Below are 24,232 nucleotides of genomic sequence, written 5' to 3'. Positions count from 1 at the left end.
TGCCCGCAGCCCTCCCTGTGCATGGGGGCTTCCTTGCACCCTGCAAATGCTCCGGACAGTCTCCACGTGGTGGGGTCTTCTGTGGAGCCCCCGCTGGAGCGAGACCACGAGGGCCCGGCACGTGCCACCCGCCTCGGGCTCCAGCAGGCAGCAGGGAGCTGCGACCCTGGGGTGAGGAGCACGGCCCTGCCACCAGCCTAGTGCGACCTGGGGCAACTCCTCCCTGGGGGGCTCAGTGCCCTACATATAACCGGGGGGGGGGGGGTGTATCTCCTCCAGCACCCTTTCACCTTTTTTTTTTAATCCTCAGCTGAGGACATTTTCCCACCTATCTTCAGATAGAGAGGGAGGGAGGGAGGGAGGCAGGGAGGGAGACAGGGAGGGAGGGAGGGAAACATTGATGTGAGAGAGACACATCGATTGGTTGCCTCCTGCACGACCCCGACCCCGACCAGGGCCAGGAATCAAACTGCAACCGAGGTACATGCCCTTGGCCGGAATCGAGCCCGCGACTGTGGTCTGCAGGTCGACACTCTAACCGCTGAGCCAAACCAGCCAGGGCCCCCTTTCAGCTCTTTAAATCTACACAGGCCCAAGGATCAGCTGAGATTTGGCAACAAAGGCTCCTGCTGACGGCGAGGGTCAGAGCAGGGTGAGAACATGGTCTGGCGGCCCCAGTGTGCGCGCTCTGGCCAGATGTACAAACTCGACTTCCTTTGCTCCTCCCACACCGGCAACCCCATTAGCAGCGGAGCTGAGGCTTAGTGGGGGCTGCACTGACCCCCGTCCCACAGACAGTGAGGGATGGACCCTGCTCCCATCCCTGCCGCTCACCTGGGAAGGCATTGATGTCGATGACAGCATGCTGCCCGGTCTGGTTGTTGATGATGATGTCGATCCCGAACAGAGACACCCCCAGCGCCTGCCGCAGGGCCCGGGAGAGCTCCCGGATGACCTGGTCACTCGGCCGCTCGAACACGCCCTCGATCTTGTCCAGCTGTCAACACACACACACGCACACGAGTCAGGCCATAGGTGGGGACGTGCAAAGCCACACCACACAGACCCGCAGGCAAGGAGGCAGGACAGACCCGTCAGCACCAGGATGGCCATTTCTAAAACCTGCCAACGAGGCAGGTCCTGCGTGTATAGTGTCCATGACCTCTCCAGGCCTTCTAACAACTGGGAGGTGGGTGTTGTTATCAGCATTTTACACACGGGTCAGGGGCTAGGCCGGGGCTGGACTTGTACACAGGTGTGCTGGCCTCTAACACCCAACCGTCTAAGCAGGAGGGACGGAGCGGGTCTGCTGGGAGCCAGGAAGACTGTGGGCAGGAGCAGGGACTGGCCCCCGCAGGCGAGAGGGTCTGGGAGGAGAAGGCCCCAGGTGAGGGTGCACTGGAGGGAGGTGCAGGGAAGAGCCCGCAGGAGAGCTGTGAACAGCTGGGAGTCGGGCGGACAAGGGAGCAGGAAAGACTTGGTCAGCATCTCCCGACCAGCCCACCGTGGCCAGAGCTGGACTTGTACCCAGGTGTGTGTGTGGGGGACTCTGTGGACCAGCCTTCATTTACTGCCCAGTACTGGACAGTGGGGGAGACAGGGCTCCCGGGCGGACTCCCCTTTGCAGCAGCCTCATTCGAATGGGCGATGGCGTCCCCAGAGAGGCTCCTCTGCTGCTCCCCCGGCCGTGCTGAGTCCAGCGAAGCCTTGTGGGGCCAGCGGGCCGACCCTGCCCCAGCACCACGGCTCCTTCCCGGGACAGGCCCACACGTCTTCCTGGGCCTCCAAGGACGCGCCAGGCCGCACGGGAAGGATCCAGAGTCAGAGAGACCTGGAGCGGGAGCCTGACCGCGACCTCCTAGCTGTGGTCTTAGGAAGAGGATGTGGCTTCTCTGCACCTCGGTTTGCCCACCTGAGGAGCAGGACCAACGAGGCTTCCACCCCAGACTATCGGGAGGAGCAGGAGGGCCCTGACGAGCTGGGGACAGCACATGCCTGGCTGGGATGAGGTGCTCACCCCGATTCTGGGGCAGGGACAGCACCGTGTCACCCTAAGTCAGAACAGGGGTCGCAGGAGGCGCTCAGTACATGCGGGAGTCCCGAGGACTGAGGGCTGGGGCCGAGGGGAAGAGGGGCCTGATCCATCCGGAGTAAGAGTGCAGCCGGGTCACAGCGTCAAACACAGCAAGTCCACGCCCAGGTGTGCGCCCAGAACGGGCGGGGGCGTGCATGCGCTGTTCACAGCAGCCAACGGGCAGAGATCCCCAAATGTCCATTGACAGGTGACAGACAGACTCCAGCACACAGCGGAGTGCTAGTCACTGTACGAGCAACAGCGTGGACAAACCCTGAAACATCAGGCTCAGGGAAAAGCCGGACAAGAGGTCCCATTCGTGTGACTCCCTCATTACGGAAGGTCAGAAGAGGCCGCTCCAGAGACAGATTGCAGACGAGCGGCTGCCAGGGCTGGGCCTGAGGCCTGGGGCCTGGGGGCTGCAGATGAGGCCGCACCGCTGGGAGGCGGTGGCGCTGGAGTCTGACCCAGGCAGTGCAGTCAGTGCCCCCTCTTAACCATTCCCTCTGCCGGTGTTTTGGGCCTGCTAGCTGGGTGTGGGGCTGGGGCTCCAGCTGAGAGTGGAGGGCGCTTCAAGGCCAGGGCAGGGCTCCCTGCAGGAGCCGGGGCAGGACTGGAGGGCGCCCCAGCGGGCAGGAGGATGGCAGGGCATGTCTGGAAGGGCGGTCTGGGCCCAGCCAGCCTGCAGGTGAGCAGGAAGCTGCTCTCCTAACGGCGGTCAGCTGACTGCACTTCCCTTCACCCCGGGGACCCTGAACAGCAGGCAGGAGCTGGGGAGGAGGAGACAATGGCAGACCCTTCAGGTACAGAGAAGGCCCCGGAACTATCCTTAGGCTGACTCTCCCATTTTACAAATAAAGATACAGGAGACTGTCCAAGAGGTCACTTTCCAGTGGGTCACTCTGCTTGTGACCCTCACAGGGACCCTCTGGTGTCCGTTAACAGCCCCAGCAGCACTGGCCCCACACGCTGTGCAGGGTGTGCAGGGACGGCGCCCTCCCTCCGTCCTGCCCGAGCTACGCCTGGCAGCCCTGCAGGGAGGAGCCCTGTGGAACCGGACTCGTCTCGAGGGTCTGAAGCTCAGGCAGCCAAAAAATCCTTTTTTTTAACGCCCTTTCTTGCCCAATCTGTTTATATTTTCTAATGCACACAGCCAGGCACCAAGAGGTACTGTTTAAATCTGACTGTTCCCCCAAGCTTCCCTGACTGTGAACCTTGTTCCTGAGAAACGTCCATCAGTGTCCCGAAGGCGCTGGTGGTCCCTCCAGGCCCGTCCACACCGGTGCTCGGTCAAACCCTCAGCACACAGCTGGCCCCAGAGGAACAGAGACAAACAGGAAGGGCCAGGCGCCGGGTCAGGGCAGGAGGCAATCGGGCCAGCAGGAGCCCTGACCCGGAACAGTGAGTCCGAGGCGGGGTCTGCCCTGGGTCTGGTCGGTGAGGCCAGCCCGGGACAGGGAAGGGGCACGGGCAAACCGTCCCAGAATGGCCCGGATGCTGGGACTCGGGACAGGAGACCCGGCAGAGGCCTCCAGTTCGGAGGAGGTGGTGGCAGAGGCTTCTGGCTTCCTGGACTCACAGAGACCGAGGAGGGTGGCCCTGTGGCGATTTCTAACTGTCTACTTCACAGTTTCCAGAGAGATAAAAAGTCCCAAATCCTGGGAGACCCAGATTTGGAATTAGACCAATCTGGGGTCCAGTCCCGGCTCTGTCCTGGAGGGCACAGCCCTGTGAGCTTGGAGCAGCCACTCAGCCTCACTGGGCACGGTCTCCCCTCGGGAACGTAGAGCTGCCCTGCTCACCTGCCCGCCCTGTCCCTGCGGGGCTGGTTCAGGGCCTGGCGGCGATGCCACAGGCATCCGGGAGGGAGCCGGACACACAGCAACGTTCCCTGACCAGCTGCCAAGCTCACCACCCACCGAAGTACCACTGGGCTCTTAACTCTCACGGGGTTCACACTGACAAACAGTAAAAGGAGGGGGCATGGCTTCCCACCCTTTTCTTATATCAGTGAAAAGCAGGTTATCAAATTCCTCCTGACTGGGGGCATTTCCTCATGCGGGGAAAAGACTTGGAAAACCTTCCATCTGGAGTAACCTAGTGGTGAGCAGGCGCAGGCGTGGAGGTCATCAGCCGAAGCCTGAAGCAAGCCCCTGGCATGGGTGAGAGATGCCTCCTGCAGCGAGAGCTCGGCCCCGGGCCCCCCGCCGAGAGCTCACAGCAGGCGCACCCCAGGCCCCCACGGCAGGAGGACATACCTCGGTCAGCACCGACGACGACTCTGGCTTCGACACGTTGTGGCTGTTGAAGAAGATGGACTCGCGGTCTGAAAAAACAAACACAGGGAGAAGCCAATTAGAAGCTCAAAGAAGGGATGGCTACTCCACCGCCTGACACCAGGGGGCAGCACCACCCCAGCCACGAGGGACGGTGACCACAATGGCCTTCAGGCTCAGGGGCCAACAGCAGCCACCTGGGGCCCCAGTGAGCCCGGTACCCCCACCCCAAGGAGACACCACACCATGGACGGACGCATACCCATTCAGGGCTTCTGTTTCAAATTTTCTTCCCATATAAAAATGACTGGCTTAATGAGCCCACCTCGGCCTCCCTCGTACAGGATCAGGTCTGGTTTTCTCCAACACCTAAAGGCCTCATTCCCAGACTGTGCCCTATGTCTTACGGACATGGCATCTGAAAGGGGGCCAGGTGCGCGTGGCTACGGGAGCAGAAAACACTCACACCCAAACATCAGAGGCCGGGATGAGAGGCCCAGCAATGCCATGTAACCCAGCCCTCCCAGCCCTCCCGGCATCTGCCCTCGGAGCTGCTTTCCCGGGCAGCACCTTAGACACAGCCAGGCTGCCCTTGGCATGTGAATGTTTAAAATACAAAAGGGTTCTGCTGTTTCCCAACCATTTATGGAAAAACTAGGAAATTAGAACATGGGCTTCCGTAGGGAACATCCAAGAAGGCACACAGAATCATCGGGCTTTGGAAGCTGGCACAGCCCCCTGAAATGCCCTCCACCCTCTATCGCCCCATACCCCCTGATCCATGCCCACGTCCATGGCACCCCATGTCCCTCAATCCCGTGGGGGCACCCAGACAGGCAGGCCGATCCCAAGAATAACGGGAGCCATGAGGCTGGCTATGTGTTCACCCCTCGGAGAGGAAAGGAAGGTTGGTCGGCCAGGCAGACACGTCCCTGAGCACTTGGAAGAGTGGGCATACGAATGCAAGAATCGCAACTCCATGAGCCTCGGGCCAGGGCCTATCACCCACCCCGTGAGCCCCCCAAGTACAACACAGGCCATGAGCCTCCATGTGGCTCTGTGCCCCAGGACACTTTGTTTATCCCTGGGATCCAGACCCCTGAGCGCTGGACAGGAAGGCGGGGCATCATCGTGCCAGGGCCCAGGCCGAGGACACACCAGCTCCAGGACTACGGCGATGCAACCAACAATCATGCACAAGGAAGTGATCTGGGCGGAGGCCAAGCAGGCAGGCGCTGAGATGTACCTGGCGTCCTTCCTGCTAGCGGGGCACACAGGCCCCCTGCCGCCCCGGTGTGCCCGACAGTCCTCCCGCTGCTCCCACCAGAGCCGGTCCAGACCGGGGGCATGAGAGACGGTCCTGGGGAGGAGCCTGGGGAAAATAAACACCCTGCAGGACTTGTGCCAAGCAGCTCCAACCACCTCTACTCCTGAGCACTAACAGCCAAGAAGAGTGAGCCCTGGGGGTAGAAAGCCCCATGGGCCAGAGGCTGGAGCAGGGCTGGAGCTGCTGGGATGGGCACTCTGGCCTTCTGCAGGCATTGCCCACCTTTTAACCCTGTACCCCAGCCTGGCCCAGCCCGACTGAGCTCAGGCACCTCCCACCTACTTCATGGGTGTCCAAGGGCAGTAGCCGGGAAGGCAGAGCAGGCCTGGGGGAGGAGGGCCACCCAGAGCAGGGAGCCGAAGGGCCTGCAGGAGCCCGAGGAACACCATGGGGCTTAGCTGTACCCAGACAGGAAGGAGCCGGGCACACGGAGGGCCTACCTGGTGCCCATTGAACTAGACAGACCATGTCACCCAACAGCTTCTCATGGCATGAAGACCAATCCAAAGTATGGCCCACTGCAAAGGGGACACGTTTCTTCTCCTGGCCAACGCGGACCTGGGGCCCTGGCCCGAGGACTGGTCATGGCCGGGCAGGGAGAGCTGCCTTCTGCTCAGACCCTCCAGAGCGCAGCTTGACCAGGGCCCGAGGGAGTGCGATGGCTGGAAGCTGCCACCCAGGAGACTATGGGAAGCCAGGCCAGGCCAGGCGGGGTCAGAGTGACCCTTGGCGCCAGTTCCTCGGGCAGCTTCAAGACGCCTAGTGCACCCTGGCTGGTGTGGCCCAGCTGGTTGGAGCGTCATCCTGTATACCAGAAGGTCGTGGGTTCAATCCCCAGTTGGAGCAAAGGTAGGAGCAACTGACTGATGTTTCCCTCGCACATCCAGTGAGGGTTAAAAAATAAAATAGATAAATATAAAGAAGTTCAATAAAGCTCAGAGCTTACTTAAAAAACACCCAGCCCCTCTAAAGATGGACCCGGCCAGGCCCTGGCACTGTGATCGCAGGAACACCCTGGATGTGGGGGCCCCTCCACTCTGTTCCCGGGCTGTTCCCCAGACAGCGAGCCCTGGTGAGGGGCACCACCACCTCGCTGCACGGGTGCGGGGACAATGAGAGGAACATGGGTGTTTCTGTCTGCAATGCACAGCAGAGAACAACAGGTTCAAAGTTAAAAGAGAAAATGACGAGATGAACCCCGAAATACCCAGGAACTCAGTGGTGCAGCCATGAGCTCTGGCCACACTCTCTTCAGCCCCTTTTGCTTCCTTGTCGTCTCTCTGGGTGTGGAGGGGAAGTGCAGCATCTGTCAAACTGCAGAGGCTCTAGCTGAGACCAGCTGTGTGCGAACACGGTTTCATTGGGACACAGCTGTGCTCAGTCACTGGCTGTCACCGTGCTTCCAGGCTGCCGTGGCAGCGTTAGGTGACCAGGCCGCAGCTGGACAATGTACTCTCTGGCCTTTTGCAGAAAAACGCCTGCTGGCTCCCTCTATGTGTTAAGTGGCAGCATTCTTTTATGTACCCCCAAGGGGACAAGGGAGCAGACTAGAATCAAAGCTCTGTGTCCACAAAGGAAACAAGAAATAAACCCACTGCAGAGGAGGAGCAGAGGGCCGTGCCCTTTCTGATTCTGGCATGGCGTGGGGGGCTCCCCAAGACTGGGAACCACGTGCAGAGAATGGAAATGTTCCTGGTGGCTGGCACAGGCCAATGTCAACTCCCTGCGTCAGAGTGACTTCCGTTCCAGAGGACGCACCTGCTAGGTGCCACCGGCTGCGGGACACACACCTGGCTTCAGAGACCTTAAAACGTAAAAGCCAAAGTGCATCTGAGAACCCAAAGAGTACGGCAGCGGTGGAGGGAAGGACAGCGTCTCCTCCAGCCTGTGTCCTGGAGAGTCCTGATCAAGTTGTCCCCAACTCCTGACGCCACAGGGGAGACCGGGGGCTACCACACTGGGCTACGGGAACCAGAAAGTGGGTGGGCGCTGGAAAGAGCCTGGAGCCCCAAGCCCCTCTGCCATCTGGTTGACCTTCTCATTCGGACGAGAACACGCGTATAAAAGGAACAAAGCCCACACCAGCTCCCGGGCAATGCCCTGGACAGCGGACACGGCTTGAGCTTTGGGGATAGATGACAGAGATGCTGGAAGTTACTCAGCCTCAGCCCAGTAGACATTTCTCCATCAGCTCAGTGTACATTTGCTCATTCACTCGGCCCCAGTCTACATTTCATGGCCAACCGGCAACCCGGAAAGGGCCAGAGGAAGACACACAGACGGGGAGCCATGCCCTGCTCGACACTGCCCAGCACTCTGCAACCAGGACAAAAAGGGGGACACTTTCTGGGTAGAAGGGAGGGACATTGTAGTAAATTTCTTTTAGAGAGGTAGTGATTTTGTTAACAAAAAAAAAAAAAAAAAGGAAAGGAGACTACATAAGGTATAACTACTCTTAATTGAATACATTTTCCAAAGATGTAAAGGTTGAAAAATGAGGATTAAAAAAAAAACCAGCCCCTCTGGCCCATAGTATAGGACTGCTGCTTGCCAGGACAGTCACATGCCAGAGGCCCCCGGCAGACACTGTGCACCATTCCAGGGAGGGGCTGGCAGCAGCGTCAGGACAAGGATGTCCTGCACCCCGAGAACAGCCTGCAGTCTGGGGCCCAGGCCTGGGGGGAAGCCGCCTGCACCGGAAGGACACTTCCACGCGTCTGCTGTGGTTCACGGGAAGACGGTGGAGGAAGACAAGGACAGCTGAACTTCCTTCAGGACAGTGGGCTGGAGTCACGAGGAGCAACTGTGACCGGCAGCCCCAGCAGAGGGATCTCCGGAAGACCATCTGTCCACTCCGACGGAGAGCGCGGCCTGCGCGGCCCACCTTGTGGCGTTGCCCTTGTGGACACCAGTGCGCAGCGCGCCTGAGCAAACCACACCGCGACCCCCGCCCTCCCGGGCTCCTGGAAGCCAGCTCCTTCACGGTGCTGCCACTGTTCCCGGTTCTGGAACTGGCCTTGGAGATGCCTCAGAACCACTGGGACATTTCGGGGCAGCCCCAATGCCAGCAAATCCTGATCCCTGCATGGTGTTTGCAATGACCGAGGGTCAGCAGGTGCCAGGTGAGCAGCAGAAGAAAAGCTAAGCTTGCGGAGCCACCAGCCTCCCTGGGGCTCCTCAGGTGCCCCAGTGATGGCAGCATCCTGCAAATGCTATTGCCGCGTGACCTCCGGGGATGCTTAGGACCATCACTCACTGATCCAAAACGATCACGGATTCGGTCCTCACCTGGTGAGGGGGCACCCCGAGGGTGTCTGTGCCCATGGGGAGCCCTGTGACCCTGCGTGCTGACCTCTAACAGTACACATTCACCTCAGCGGCTGCAGAAGCGGCCAGTAACGTAGTGTTTCTGCATTTGGAAAAGGAGATGGGATAAGTAACCAGTGGTCTGACCCTCAAAATACGAGACCCCCACCCCCGCTTCCCGGGAGGGCCAGCCATCCGTTCCAGCGCGTTCCTCCTGCATCTCACTGCACAGGGTTCCTGCAAGCGACCTGGGTCCAGAAAGTTTTCGGGGGCTTCTTGGAGTGCACGGTGGTTCAGATGGATGGAGTCCCTACAATGACCTGGTGGAATAGGGGTTTTCACTTCTTTTCCAAGACCTCTAGTCTACAGCACACAATTCGTTCAACCTTCAGATCATCGCTCCCCCTCCAGACACACACAGGTGTCAGGGTTAGTGCTCAAGGACAGGCGGCTGATGCCGTGGCCCAGCCGGGCCCGGAACTCGGCAATCTGAGAAGGCGGTAGGTCTGGTTACCTGATGTGCCTGCGGAGAAGTTCTTGAGCGAGGGTCTCTGGACCACCGTGTAGGACTCGCCGACCACAAACACCTTGTACAGGACGGCGTTGTGGTTGATGAAATTCTGGACCACGCAGGGCGGCTGGATGGCGCTCAGGCCCTCCTGGTTGAACACGATGGCCATCTGGGGAGACAGGGTCGAGACTGTCAGTGCACCCTCCAGCCTCAGGCACAGGTGCGCCACCTGTCACTGCCACCAGCCCGTCTCTGGCCTAAGCCTCCGCAGGAAGGCTCTCAAGCCAGGGGGAGTGGAGCGGGACTCAGAAGAACACCGGTCAGTCCTCTCCTGGGGGTTTGGAAATCCAGCACCATCGGGCTCGCCAAGCAGGGTTGAGCTGGCTGCACTAACTCCACCGTTCACACTGGAGTCGGGGAATGCAGCCCCCTGGCTGTGCGCTACTCAGCCCTCCTGGCATCCTCAGAGGATCCCCCACAACAGCCCAGGCCAGGGAGGCCAGGGGCGGAAGCCTGTGTAATGACGAGGGCTGCCCCTTAGGAGCACCCACGACATGCCCTGTCCCAGCCACTATGTGGGTCACCCGGTGCTGTCCTCCCAGTGCACCTGAGGTGGGCACCGTCTCCGTGCCCATTTTACAGATGACACACTGAGGCCTTCAGGAGCTCAGTGGCCTACTGGAAAGTGACAAAGCCTGGACTGTGACTGGGTCTGTCCTCTTACACGCTGAGTGTCACGCGACCAGGAAACGGGCACAAGCTGTTCCCAGTCCGTACGGGAGGTCTGGCAGGGCACTGAGGGAGAGCAGGCAGAGGACAGCGAGAAGAAGCCGCGCGGCCCTGCTGAGGCGGGGTCTGCCCAGGGCCACAGCTAGTCCCTCAGCCCACAGGCCCCAGAGGAGCCACCAGAGGCTGCTGGGAGGGGGCTGACGGCCTGGACAGCTGGCCGCCGGCCCCACTGCTGCCCCAACCCAGCTGTCGCGGACGGCCACCCAGCGTGCCTGGTCTCAGCCCGACGGGGCCAAAGCAGAGATCCAGGCCACTTGGGAAACAAAATGTGTACGCCCCAAAGTGACTGTCCCCTCAGCCTTCCGATGACAGAGGTGGTGAGAGGGCAGACGGGGGTCCGGGGCTCCACACTCATGGCACCGCACAGGCAGGGACCTCTCCTGTTTGAGCTCCACCCCCTCACCTGTCTGGTAGCACCAACCACCATGGGACAGGCTCCGGCACGGGGCTGGGAGGTGGAGCTTTGGCTCAGTGGTTTAAAAACAAGTGAGGGGACAGTCACTGTGGGACAAACAGTGTGCTTGCCTTGGATTAGAAACCAAACACAAAACCAAGCAGTTCTGTGAACACACCAGGTGCAGAGGTGCCCTCCGGAGGCGGTGTTGTGCCAACCAGGGGTCCTCCTCGCTACAGTCAACAACCCTAGGCACGCTGACGGGCAAGGAGCCCCACCAGCCCCTGGCTCACGCTGTGGAGAGCACCCACTAGAGGGGCGCCCCTCTGATTCTAAGAACTGAGGCAGGTGGCCCAAGGCACACACGAGCCTCTGGGGGTCTCCAACACTCCAGATCCTCCACCAGAGGGGAGAGGAGCCCCCCCTGAAACAGCACACTGCGGGCTAGAGCAGGGTGTGGGGGCACATGGAGACTGGAACCAGAGGGGTGAAGAGCCGCCCCCAAAGGCCCTGGCCCCATACCTGAGGGTCTGGCCCAGAGCCACTGCCCCAACACTTCCTGGGCCGGGCAACTCCCTCACCCTTCACCACACCGTCACACCCGCTACAGGGGTGGGGCGACACTTGGAGAGGCCGGGTGACCAGCCCAAGTCACACAGCTAGCCGTGCACAGGGCCAGGCCTGGCCCCAGGTCTGTGAATGGCAGAGTGCCCCAGCCCGCAGGCTGCCTGATCACGCTGTCACCGGGCCATCCCTCCATCCTGACACCCCCAGGCCCTCACAGGAGGGCCCCCTTGGAGGTGCAAAGTGCCAGGTGAAAGGGTGGCAGGCAGGTGCTGGTGCCACGAGGGCAGCGTGGGCTCTGGGGACACAGTGACGCCTGCCTGCTCCCCCCGGGGCCTGGCACAGAGCACACCCTGGCCCGGAGCCCAGGCAGGCCCGACAAGAAGGCTCCACGAGGGCTCCCAACCTTGGGAGACAGCTGGCCTCTGCAGCAGGCCGGTTCCTGCCCCCGTGTCCCTTCCCACGAGCGGAGGTGGCCCTTGGCCGTGCGGCCTCCACGGCATGTACCAGAGCACACCAACAAGGTCTGTTTGCAGCCATGTCCCCATAAATACATGCCAGGGACCAAGGGCACTGCATAAATCTCCTCAGGGCCCTGCTGCCAGCGTCACCATGTTTAGTCATAAGGGCCTGGGGAGCATGTCCGTGGGGGGGCTCAGGGTCAGGCGCTCCCAACGGGCCTTCCTCAAGGCTCAGACCTCTACTGCCCGGTGCGCCGTCCCCTATGCTTATAGCGATGGGCCCCTGGGGGTGTCAAATGTAAGGGGCATGGAGGGCTGAAGGCATGTCCCAGGTGTAGCGCCCACGGGTGGTGAAGGCAACAAAGAGCCAATGGAGCCCCTGCCTGGCCGGGGGCTCCTCCTGCGAAGGCCTCATCGTGTCCTCCACCATCCTCCCTGCCGCAGGCCTGCTCCACACTGGCCAGGCTCACTTCCCCAGCAGCCTCCCCCGCACCCGAGTGGGGTCAGGAATGACTGCTCGGTGAATGAAGAATGGAGGAGCGGGGGCAGGAGGTTGCCCTTCCTCGTCCCCACCCTTTCCAAATTTGACAGAACCAGCCAGCCCTTGTGGGCAGCCATGAGATCTCTTCGGTCCACAGCCCTAGGTGGTGCCCAGCCTGGTGTCCGCACAGAACAGGCGGCAGGGAGCGATGACACCGACGGGCCAAACAGTGGAAGTCAGGTCAGACTGGGGGGTGGCGCGCTTGGGCGCAGAACTTGGGGACAAGGGCAGGCACAGGGCAAGGCTGGAGCCCAAAGACAAAGCCAGCAGAGGCAGACGGAGTGGGGGCAGCAGGTGCGTGCGGCACAGCCTCGGGGGGCGCAGAGCGGCCGCGCCATTGTCAGGTCTTCTTCCACTCACCTCATGGGAGTTGGTGCCGTGAGCCACTCTGGTTTTGCAAACTGTGGGTGGGAGGGGGAGAAAAGTAGAGTCAGCGAGATCACTCATCCACAAAGCTCAGGTACGCGGACAGGCTCAAAACACCTGTGGCCCTCGGGGAAGGGGCAGGTGGGACACGGGACACTTGCTGCCTCAGCAGTGGCAGAAAAGCCCCTTCTGTCCACACCACCCGAGGACCTGTTTCCACAGTGTGTGGAGAGGGGACCCTGACCATGCCCTCCCTGGCAGCCAAGGCCTCTCTCCACCCTCTGAGTTTAAGGCCGGGGGCCCACGCCTGCCCCGCCCGCCCAGGGGAGCCCCAGCAGGTACACACTGAATGGGAAGGTCAGGCCGTTCTTCTCCAGAAGCTGCATGGTGTCCTCCCCGCACAGGCTCGTGAGCTCCATGAAGGGCGGTGAGCAGATCCTGTCATCTGCAGACAGAGGGGATGCCGTCAGCACGTGCGCCTGGCCGCCCGGGCCACTTCCAGAGACAGACCTCCCTCCCCAGGGCTACCCTGGGGACCCCTGCTCTCCCGGTCGGTCGGATGCCCCAAACTCCAGTCACGTGAACACACACACACACACACACACACAGAACAGCATATTTTTAAATCACATTTTCTAATAACATCTCTATAATTATAAAACCAATATGCAACTCTACAACCTGAAGATCAGAGAAGGGTAACAACCACACCAGCCCCACCCTCGTTTAGGCACACAGACAATACTCCTCGAGCTGCACAACAGGACACGGCTGGTAACCCGAGTGCTCACTAGTAAGCTACGGGCACTCCCCTGCTCCTTGCAAGGACCTCCCCACGTGACGAGTCAGCTCAGCAATCACGTGGGACGAGGCCGTGCAGAGCTCCCCGTGCGCATCTAGCACTGTGCTAAGGCTCCATGAGCATCACCTCTGACGTCTGCAAAAGAACCCGAAGAGGAAACCAAGGCCGGGAGGTTCGCGGGCGTGCCACAGCCACCCCTCCTCGTGCAAGGACCACCTAACGAAAGGTGGACGACCAGGCGGCTCCCGACCCATCGGCCAGCCAGGCCTGCGGGCCCTACTTCCTCACTCCTCTCAAGTGTGCCCGCCCCCTTCTCCAGCCCCCGCCAGCCCTGTCCCCTTCCATGCCTGCCTTCCAATCCCAGCCTCGGAGGGGCGCCCACCTCTGGCGGGCACCCAACCCGGTGGATTCCAGGTGTGTTTGGTTCTCTGAAAAGCTCTGGGAGCTGAGTCTGCCCTGCTCATCAGGAAACCCCCAGTGCCAGTCTCCGGGTGAGGGCAAATTTGTGGCATAGCAAATGTATTCTGACTTCATCTACTGAGTGTTAAATTACATCCCTCGTTTGTTGTTACTTTTTCTTGTATAGTCCCCTTCCCCGATCAGACCACCAGCTGCTCAGGAGGTGGGACCACCCTGTACTTCTGGGCACAGAGGCCTGGAAAAGCTGATGAGCGTTAATGGGGTGGGGGTGCCCCCCCAAACTTGAAAACCAAACCAGAGTAAACAAGCAAAACGACTCGTCTCCAACAGCTGTCAGCTCCTCGGCTGGCCAGGAGGGCGTGTACTAACCCAAGGTAAGGCCCAGCCTCACTTATCTCAGAAATGAAGGCCAAGAACCACACGGGGCACGTTAAAGGTGTTTTAACGTCCCTTCCCGCCCCTGTCCCCCAAAAGTCCAAACTCCAAATAGGTAAGAGTGTGGGTGGATTTCGGGGCTTCAGAGTTTCTGGGGGACCCAAGGAGGGATGTCTAGAGCTAGTGCTGGCCAAGCGCTGGCAGGGGGCGCTGCAGGCCCCCTGCACAGAGCCCTCACTGGCTCCTCAAGGGCTGTGCCCGTCCCCACGCTGACACGGAGGCCCAAGGTCACATGACGGCCAATGTCGGAGCCAGGGTGAAGAGCCAGGGTGAAGATAAGTCAGGCCAGGAAAAGATAAGTCAGGAAAATCCGGGTGGGGAATACATCCTGGCTCTCAGCCTGAGGCCATTATCCAAACCAGGCCCATTTCTGCACCCCCAGCCCAGAGTGAGAGCCAAGGCGCAGACACGGTGAGGGGTGGGCAGGCCCTTCTGGGCTGTGGAGGGAGGGAGCTGCTGGGCACACCTGCAGCCCAGCCCTGACGTGCCTCTGGGCCTGCAGAGGAGGACGCTGCAGGGCAGGCTTCGGACAGGCCCCACCTGGCCTGGCAGGGCCCCCCTCACACCATATACAGAAATTGATTCAGAAGGGATCATGACCTAATATAAAATCTCAAACGTTAAAACTCTCCAAGGAAGATGCAGGCATAAATCTTCATGATCTTCTACTAGGCAATGGTTTCTGAGACACTAAAAGCACAAGCAACCAAAGTAAAAATAGATAAATTTGACATCATTAAAAATAAAAACTTTTGTGCTTCAAAACACTATCAAGAAAATGAAAAGACAACCAACAGAATGGCGGGAAATGTTTGCAAATCACTAATCTGATAAGGGTCTAGTATCCAAAATATATAAGAACTATTAATAAATCAGAGAGACAACCCAAATTTAAAGTGGGCAATGAATTTGAATAGACAGTTCTCAAAATAAGACACACAGGAAAGGCCAAAAAAGGCACATGAGTCCTGGCCGGTTTGGCTCAGCAGTTGGAGTGTTGGCCCGTGGACCAAAGGGTTGCATGTTCGATTTCCAATCAAGGGTACATACCTGGGTTGCAGGTTCAATCCCTGGCTCCAACTGGAGACAAGCAATCAATCTCCCTCCCTCTTTCTCTTTCCCCCTCCTTCCCTCTCTTCCACTATCTAATAAAAACAAAAAAAAGTCAGTGGAAAAATATCCTTTGGTGAGGATTAACAACAACAACAAAAGCACATGAAAAGATTCTCAGAATCATTAGCCATCAGGGAGATGCACACCAAAACCACAATGAGATATAACTTCACACCTACCAGGATGGCTATCGTCAAAAAGACGGACAATAAATAACACATGTTGATATTGCCGGTGGGAATGCAGAACGGTGCAGCTGCTTTGGAAAACAGTCTGACAGTTCCTCAAGTAAACGCAGTTACGAATGAGCCAGCAATTCCATGCTAGATATATAACTGAGAATGGGAATCGTACTAACGTTCTCACAACAGTCAAAAAGTAGCAACAACCCGAATGTCTATCGACTGATGAATGGACAAGCAGAACATGGTCTATCCGCACAGGGGTGCTATTCGGCCACACACAGGGATGAAGTCCTGACCCAGGCAACCACATAGTTGAACCTTGAAAACATGACGCTACGTGAAGGAAGCCACTCACAAAAGCCACGTATGATGTGATTCAGTGACCTGAAATGTCCAGAATAGGCCAATCATAGAGACAGAAAGGGTGCGGGCAGTTGCCAGGGACTGGGGCAGTCGGGGGACGGGGGAATGACTGCTGATGGGGACATTTCTTTTTGGAGTGATGATGTTCAAAATTAGACGGTGATGGCTGTTGCACTTTGTGAATACAGTCAAAATGAACGAACTGTATGCATACTTTCAAAAGGTGAATTTTATGGTGTAGGAATTATATCAATAAAAAAGAGGGGGCCCTCCATGGGTCACCGGACAATGTAAATGCTTCCCATGAAGTGTCTCCTTAATCCTGCAGCAAACCAGAGTCCCGCCCCGCCCCTTGCCAGATCCAGGGTGACGTTGGAGAAGGACGGGGGCGCGCTCCCCTAGAAATGCTCGGGGGTCCAGATGAAATGCAGAGACAAGACACAGCCCATAAGTGGGCCGCATCCAGCATTAGGTCGGACACCTCCACCCTTCCGAAACCTTAGGCTCTGCTGTGTGAGGCAGCAGCCTGGGTGGTGGCAGGACCCAGCATGGTGGCAAAGGACGGACTGCGCCAAGAAAGAGGGGCACGTGCAGTGTCACTGTCTTCCTCTGTCCTAAGTTGGAGCCTGCCGGCCACACCCTGAGGACCAGGCCCGCTGGCTACGCACCCTCTCCTGCCCCAGGGATGGCCTGAGACAGCCCACACCCAGCCTTGGGCGAAGGCATCCTGCGTCCAGGGCAGAGGCTGGAAGGGATCTGTGACCTCGCCGGGCCTGCCCCTCTCTGGAGTCCGTTAGAGCAGACCATGACATGTTTACTGCTTGAGCCACTTTCTGGCGGCCTGCAGCCCAAACAACCCTGACCTATCCATGAAATCACAACCAGAAATGACTACAGCTCCTGTTTTGGTTTCAACAACTGCTCAACAACAACAAAAAAGGTGTTGGGACTTCGCTACATCTTAGGAGCTAAGACACGAAGGACAAAGGGGCACAGGTGCCGCCCTCGAGGAGCTCACAGTCCCGGGAGGGACCGGACAGTGCACCAGGCTGATGGACTGACAGGTGAAGGGAGACGAGGCAGCGCTGGCAGGACACACAGCAGGGACAGCAAGTGCCAGGGGCACCAGGGGAAGTGACCGGGCCGCACCTCACTGAGCAGACACACGGGGGCAGGCGCACCCCAGCAGGCGGACAGCCTGGCGAAAGGCCCAGGGGACCGACGTGCTGCTGTCTGGAGGCACGGGCTGGGCTTGTGGTCAGTCTAGCTTGTGGCAGGGCGCCTGGCGAGTGGAGGGCTGGTGAAGGACCCAGGCCCTGCGCAGCGCAGCCAGCGACTCGGTGGCAGGAGACAAGCCGGCCCGTCCCACGTGACACACGGTGGCGTGGAGGTTCCTCCAGCTCAACCATGGGAAACTCGCAACATCGCCAGCAGCTCCTGCCCCAAACAGAGACAGGCCCGAGCTTCTACAGGCAGCCTGGGAGCCCGGGAGGCTATTTCTGGCTCCCCAGAAAGGCTGCTGTGGCTTGTTTACCTACTGTCTTTATTTTGGGATGGGAGTTGGAAAGAGGCTTTTTTTGGTGAGATGGTGGGTTGTGTTCTGTTAAGAGCTGAAACATCAGCCCCTGGGAAACTGAAACACCCCCACCTTCCCCTGCCGCCATCACCAGAGAAGGTGAAGCTGGGAGTCCTTGGAGATGGGAAAGTCCCAGCTGTGTCCGAGTCCAGAGTGGAAGACGAGAGTTCAAAGCCACAGTTACCAGCAGGCCCAGGGGAGAACCCAGGTGCCCCGAGGCACAGCCCACTGCCCTGTCCACTCTGCCAGGCGGCCACGCTCCTCCGACCGAGGCTGCTACAGAACTGGCAGGAAGACAAAAGACCAGTGCAAACAGGTGGACGCCAGAGGGCCACGGGGTGGGGGAGGGCAGACGGCTCTTGGGAGGTGCAGCGCGGACGCCTGGCCTCGAGCCCAGGCCTCGCTGCTCCGATGCAAGCTCTGGAACCCCTGGGCTCCGCGGGGCCTTGCTGCCCACGGGTCAGTCGGGAGCCACGCCTCCCTGGTACCTGACAGGCACCCAGCAGGGGCAGCTGCTATTTCGGGTACCGTGCTGGGCAAGCTCAGCTGGGGTCACCCACAGGACAGCAGGTAGATCCTGAGTTGTGGCCACTGGTCCCTGTCCAGCTCCCTGGGGTGTGCTGGCCGCCGGCCTCGCCCTCACTGGCCGTCTCCCCGAGCCCAGCGTGGTGCTGGCGGCCAGGCCCTGCGTGTGGCCGTGGTGGAAGCCTCGTGGCACTGGTGGTGGTGGGCCTGGGAACGCTGTGACAGACGGCCTCGGGTCCCTCCTACTGGCCAGGCTGAACTTCACCAGACAGCCCGATGAAAACAAGAAGGGGCAGGGGCAGCCCCCGAGGACATGCAGGGCTGGAATCTGCAGAAGCTTCTGTGCCTGGCAGGGCCCCAGAGGTGAGACCGACACCCAGATGCGGGGCTGCGCTGAGGGGAGGGGCCGGGGCCCAGGAGCCTTTGGCGAGTCCTGGGCAGCAGGGCAACACCTCAGCGGAACGTGCCTCGGGGCAGGCGGGAGCCGTCATGGGCTCTGAACGGCAGCTCCATGAGGGCCCGGGCCTGCGGGTCTGGTCACCGCGACAGGCCCAGGGCCTAGAACATGCCTGGCACCTGCGGCGGGAACTGCCCTGTTGAGCAAAGGGGCTGACGGCGCCCTAAGGCACAGGCTGGGCCTCTGGCACCTGGGCCACACCTGGCAGGTGCAGGCCCTGTGGCCGGCGTTCTCGTGCCACCTGACCACGTGCCAGGCCTGGCCTGCTGCAGGGCCCTCACACCGCCCGCATCTGCCCTGCACCCCTGAGGCCTGCCCCGCCCCGGCTCATTCCCGCTGAAAGAGACAGAGGAGTCACACCATCCCTCCGCCTCCCACTTCTCCAAAGAACTGCCCGCGCGGACTTGTCTCTCCTCTGCCATGGCTGCAACTGAACTTTCCTTCCTCACTGTTTTCGCTGGACGCTGCCATCAGTATTTCCCATGATGTTGCACGTCCTGGTCACCCAACTGGCGACATTTCCCCAAGTCAGGCATTCACACATGGGCCAGCTTTCTTCCCCACAGACAGGACGTCGATGAACATCTCTCATGCTTAGGCCGTGCTTGTGGTAAGTCACCCCCACAGACCAGGCTCCCAGAAGCGGGTTTTGCAGCCCATGGGAATCAACATTTCTATGGTTCTTGACACACAGTGTCACGTTATTTCCCAAAGGGACTGAGTATTTGCTGGGACACCTCCCAGCCCAGGGTCCCACTTTCAGCAATCTGGGCTGTAGCTTCGTGACAGAGGATGACAGGCATGTTGAGTGATCCCATCCAGCAGGCCCCAGCAGAGCGAGCCGAGGCACGAAGACACTGAGGCTGACCCGGGGGCTGGGGGCAAGGCACAGGGGTGGCACAATGAGCTAAAGCCCTGGACTTGGGCCAGAGACCAGCATGAGTCCCAGCCGCTTCCCAGGCAGTCCAGGTGGCCTTCAGGTCATGGGCTCCTGACCGGTCCAAGAGGCGTCATAATAGCCAGTCCTGTCCCCTTGCTGGAGCTGCAGTGAGAATCAGGGACGAGGCAAGTGCTGCAGAATCTGCAAAACACCAGTGCAAGCAGCCAGCCCTCCCGGGGGTGCAGGGGAGGGCCTGGTGCTCCATCTGCTCACACTCTCCTCTCGAGGGGAGGGGGCTCTGCGTCCAGGCGCCACGAGCCAGGCAAGGGGCCCAGCAGGGGCAGAAGCAGAGACGAGGGGACACCCCAGCCCTGCGTGCAGGAGGAGGGCAGGGCGAGCGTGCAGCTCAGATCTCCAGCTAGCAGCCCGGGGCTCCCGACTCCCAGGAGAACTGGGATGCCGGGTGGCAGCAGCGCCAGCCCAGGCACCAGAGTGAGCGGCTCAGGAGGGCAGACTTCTAACTGCACCCTGGAAAGACCAGGGAGGACTCCGAGGGAGGAGGCGACATCCCAGTGGGCCTTGGTGGAGGCGGGCAGTTTCCATCTATTCAAACCCTCTCCCCTGAGCCAGAGCAGCTACACCAACTGGGACCCTCCTCCCAGGCAGAGTGGGCTCCGTGAAGCAGGCGCCCGGTCTATTCTGTTCACAACCAAGACCCAACAAGCTGGTGAATGAACTAAATACTGTGGCTGCCGCCTCTCCTGGCCCAAGGCACCCAGACGCTGCCTCTCAGGGTTGGGTGGGCTTGCTCTCCTGGGCTGCTCCCTGTTCCCAAGGTCCCAGGTGGTAAGGCAGGACACAGTCTCTGCCGAAGGGTCGAGAAGATTCACAGTGTCACTGGATGGGGTGCGGGTAGCAGGGTGCAGGTTCTCATTCCATCTTCACAGAGCGGGGGGTGGGGGGTGGACAAATGCCCCGATTCGCAAGCCCTGACTTTGCACATGAGGGTCCCTCGGCCTAGCAAGACCTTTCTTCCAGCCTCCGCTGGGCCCCTCCTCCTGGGCCACCCCTCCTCTGAGCACTCCCTTCCCACACATCGAGGAGGAGGCCCCTTCTGCTGGGCTCCCCGGGGCCCTGTGCTGCTCCCCTCGGTGACTAATGACGGGCCCCCCTGTGCACAGACTGGGTACCCCTGGAGGATCTGTGCAGTCCCGGGTTGCCTAGTTTTGAACCCCAGCTATACCTCTTATCAGCTGTGTGATCCTGGCCAAGTAACTTCACCTGCCTCAGTTTTCTGGTTGAAAAATGAGGACAACAGTAGCTATTCTTAGTGTTGTCCCCTCCCCCACATTTGGAAAATGTACTTTTCAATTATGAAACAGTTCCTAAATGCAGCCTGTCCTCCTGGGGCACGGGAGGGCACGGGCAGGCCTGGCGCAGTGGCCCGGCACGGGGGCTTCTTCCCAGCTGCCTGGCTAAATATTCCCGGACTCTAAGCAAACAATCACCTTTATGGCCCCCTCACCGCGAAACCATCTTCTCCCTCACACACCATCAGATTCCTGGCGTCCTGCCCACCCCACCCCACCCACCACCTCACCCAAACCACACGCAGCTGGTGGGGCCTGGCTCCTCTTTCCACAGCTCGCAGCTGAGGAGCTGTCCACGCAGGCCTCCCTTATGGGCTGTCTCTATCCCCCCAAACCCACAAGCTGAAGTCCTAACCCCAGGACCTCACAATGTGGCTGCATCTGGAGCCGGAGCCTTTTTAAATGGGGATTAAGTTACAGTGAGGCTTTGGGGAGAACCCTAATCCAACCTGACTAGGGTCCTTATGAGCAGAGATCAGGACGCACAGAGGGACAACCATGACCAGAAACAAAGAGGCCAAGGAGAGAGGGCTCAGAAGAAACACGCCCTGCCTGACCTTGGCCTTCCAGCCTCCAGAGCTGTGAGGACATTCGCGTCTGTGATCCAAGCCTCCAGCCCCTCAGAATGCAGAGCCCAAGGTCATTCCCAGCCACACCCTGGCTCTCCATGCAGTGGCCTCCTCTCCACCCCACCCCACCCCCCGCACCCCGCTGGGACTCCCCTCATCCACCCGCTCGCCCAGCATCCTCAAGTTCTGCAAAGTTCCTGAGAAGAGCTGTCTTATAACACTGCCCCTGCGGACGGCACCCGACCAGGCCTCTCCCACCAGCCGTCTCGGTCTAGCTACCATCTTTCTCGCACACTGTGTCATGTTGGGTGGCTCAGCTCTTGTACCCCATTAAATTTCCACATTTGGGTTCTGAGTCAGCAACCAGACGGTACATTCCGTGGGGTTAGGACTGGGCCTCACCCCTGGCCCAGCACTGCTCAGAGGAGGCAGGTATCAGCAGGAACCGTCTCTAGGACAAGCGTACGTGTGTGAGATGAAGAAGAGATCAAATAAAAGGGGCCTGTAAGCTCTGGAAACAAAAGGAGAGCGGAAGCATGAAGCAGGCACAACTGACCAGTGCAGGGAAGAGAAAAGGGGCCTGCAACTCCCCAGCTTGACACCAGGAGGTGCTGTTGGCCTAGCACAGCCCTGATAACTGGACACAGACTTCAATGGACAAAGCACAGAGGGCCTGGCCCACCCACCTGCAGGCTCTAGTGTTCCTGACTCAGTGTCTGACTGTTCAAAGTCACCTTCCCCCTGCTGTTACACTGTTAGGGGGCAGGAGCCACATGCTCTTGAATTTTAAACAGGAAAATACATCCCGTGTGTTCTGGGTGAACCAAGTTTCAGCCTGACAGCAGCTTGGAAAACAACCCCGATGGCTTTTTGGCTCACAATGATGGCAGCCACCCAGTAATTCAGAATCATCAAGTACGGTGGGAAAGCAGCCACAGGCCCGGGCCAGGAGGAGGCGGCGGCCAGGAAGGACCTGGATGACAGGCCCATGGATGAGAGGAAATGCAGTTGGAACTGCTCTCCAGTCTGCAGCCAGGTGGGGACCGCAGAGAGCATCCTGTCCTCACCACGACTCTGCTTCCATCCACTGGCCTGGCCAGAAAGGACCCGGCACCCCATCATAGCAAACCACACGCACACCCCACGTGACTGCGTCTTCGTCTGGCAGCTCTCCTGGGGGGCAACCTCTGCTGGGACAGCCTTACTGCCCAGGCCCCCCTCCCCCCCTTATTCAGATATGTCAGAACATCTGCTCTGAGTTGCTGATTCCCCCCAGTCACACTTAGACACTGCCCCATGCTCCATCCCCACATGTCCCCTAATACTACTTCCAGTCACTCTGCATTCCCTTTACTGTAGGTGACTCATGTCTCCCTGCAGCCCAAGGGTCCCCGGAGGCTAGGTGGCTGAATTTAGGGGAAGAGGACTCCTTGGGCTTCAAAGGGGTGAAAACAATTGGATACTCATTCATAGCCCCAATGAGATGTTACTGAAATAACAAGTTTTGTTTTGTTTTAAGATGTGAAGAGTTCCAGCCCTTGCAGCCAGCATGCCCTGGGGATGTGAGGAGCCTGACTCATGGAAACCACTTGGAAATCTGCCAGAGCTGGGGGTCAGTCTCAGAAGCAACAGATCCCCTCCCTCTCCTCCCCCTCCTCGTCCCTCCGAGGCCACGGGAGTGCGCAGTTGTGGGCTAAGTGCCTGGATTCCGAGCCCAGGTCCACTGTCTCACCTTGGACTGGCTGCCTCTCTGTGCCTCAACTTCCATCTCTGCAAGGTGGGGATAACAGCGTCACCCACTCACTGCCTAGGGTCGCCGTGAGCACCTGTACGCTGGGGCTGTGTGCGAGGTGCCGGAATATGCTCTGAGTAGGGCTGTGCTGCCATTGGTCAGAGTCGGGTCTACTCCCTGTTACTCACTGACGTCCAACCCACAACCCAGGGGTCCATTCAGACCCTACCACGGGGTCTGGTGCTCCTCAGGAGCCAACACTGTCCCCTGAGTGTCAGGCACCCCCTGTGGGATAAGGGAGAGAAGGCTGCCTGCCCATGTCAGGCCCTGAGGAACTCAGAGCTGGGGTGAAGCGTCGTCAAGGTCAACAAAGTGGCCCACGAGGGACTGAGTCCAGAACGGCAGCCTGGGGCACGCTGGATGCACAGGCAGGACCGGGCTGCTCGTCACAGGAGGAAACTGAGGCCCTGGGAAGTTAAGTTCTTTTTCAAGGTCAAACGCCAGTGTGTGGCAGAGTGGGCATCTGCGCAGGCAGCCAGGCCCCACCGCCAGGCCCTCACCATCCCTTCGTCACTTCACCCCTCTCGCACAGTGCTCTGAGGACTCTGGGCCTGAAGGGGTCAGGAGACAAGGCCATCAAGCGGGCTGTGTGTCCCCGACACTGGTGGCCAGACACTCTGGGCTGCCTGGGTTTGTGTGACCTTGAGAAAGTACTTCACCTCTCGGTGCCTTAGTTTCCTGATCTATAAAATGGGCAGAAGACCAGTCCCGCCAGTAGGGCTTCTGTAAGGACCAAATGAGTTAAAACACAAAACACAACAAGAACCGGCACGTAGCAGGTAGCAGGTGGCAGATTTCACCGTCCCCTCCACCACCCTCCTCATTGGTATCATTCATTTTTTGAAAGTCCCCCATTTTAAAAAGTCTGGGATCATCTTAGAGAGTCCAGCTGCTCTGCGTGAAGACGAAGGAACCAAAAGTGCTTTTTTCTGCTCAGTGACAATGCTCCTGACATCAAGCAAAAAGGAGGGAGACGGAGCCTGCGCGTCCATCCATCTGCCGGACAGAACTCAGGCTTAAAGCAGATCGGCAGCGAACGTGCGAGCCACCCCGGGGGCCACCACTCACTTGCTGGCAGAGCACACGGCTTTGAGGGGCACCCCGTGCTCAGAATACAAAGTTGGGTCTGGGCTGTT

The 24,232-nt window shown here is 59.5% G+C and overlaps 1 protein-coding gene across 2 annotated transcripts in view; it reads right to left on the bottom strand.

Annotated features, from left to right (window-relative positions):
* The window catches only part of ITPK1 (inositol-tetrakisphosphate 1-kinase), a 142,823-nt gene that overhangs the window by 3,807 nt on the left and 114,784 nt on the right, over positions 1 to 24,232 (bottom strand). For both annotated transcript variants that reach the window (XM_036264120.1, XM_036264127.1), the window contains 5 exons: positions 12,956 to 13,054; positions 12,604 to 12,644; positions 9,498 to 9,663; positions 4,333 to 4,400; positions 835 to 997 (listed from right to left, as the gene is read on the bottom strand). In XM_036264120.1, coding sequence (XP_036120013.1) covers positions 835 to 997; positions 4,333 to 4,400; positions 9,498 to 9,663; positions 12,604 to 12,644; positions 12,956 to 13,054 — 537 coding nt within the window. The remainder of the gene's footprint in view (positions 1 to 834; positions 998 to 4,332; positions 4,401 to 9,497; positions 9,664 to 12,603; positions 12,645 to 12,955; positions 13,055 to 24,232) is intronic.

This window comes from Molossus molossus, unplaced genomic scaffold (genome assembly GCF_014108415.1).
Source record: "Molossus molossus isolate mMolMol1 unplaced genomic scaffold, mMolMol1.p scaffold_m16_p_1, whole genome shotgun sequence".
Taxonomy (NCBI): Eukaryota; Metazoa; Chordata; class Mammalia; order Chiroptera; family Molossidae; genus Molossus; species Molossus molossus.
The sequence above is the reverse complement of the archived record's forward strand: the minus strand, read 5'-3'. Positions and strand labels throughout refer to the sequence as shown.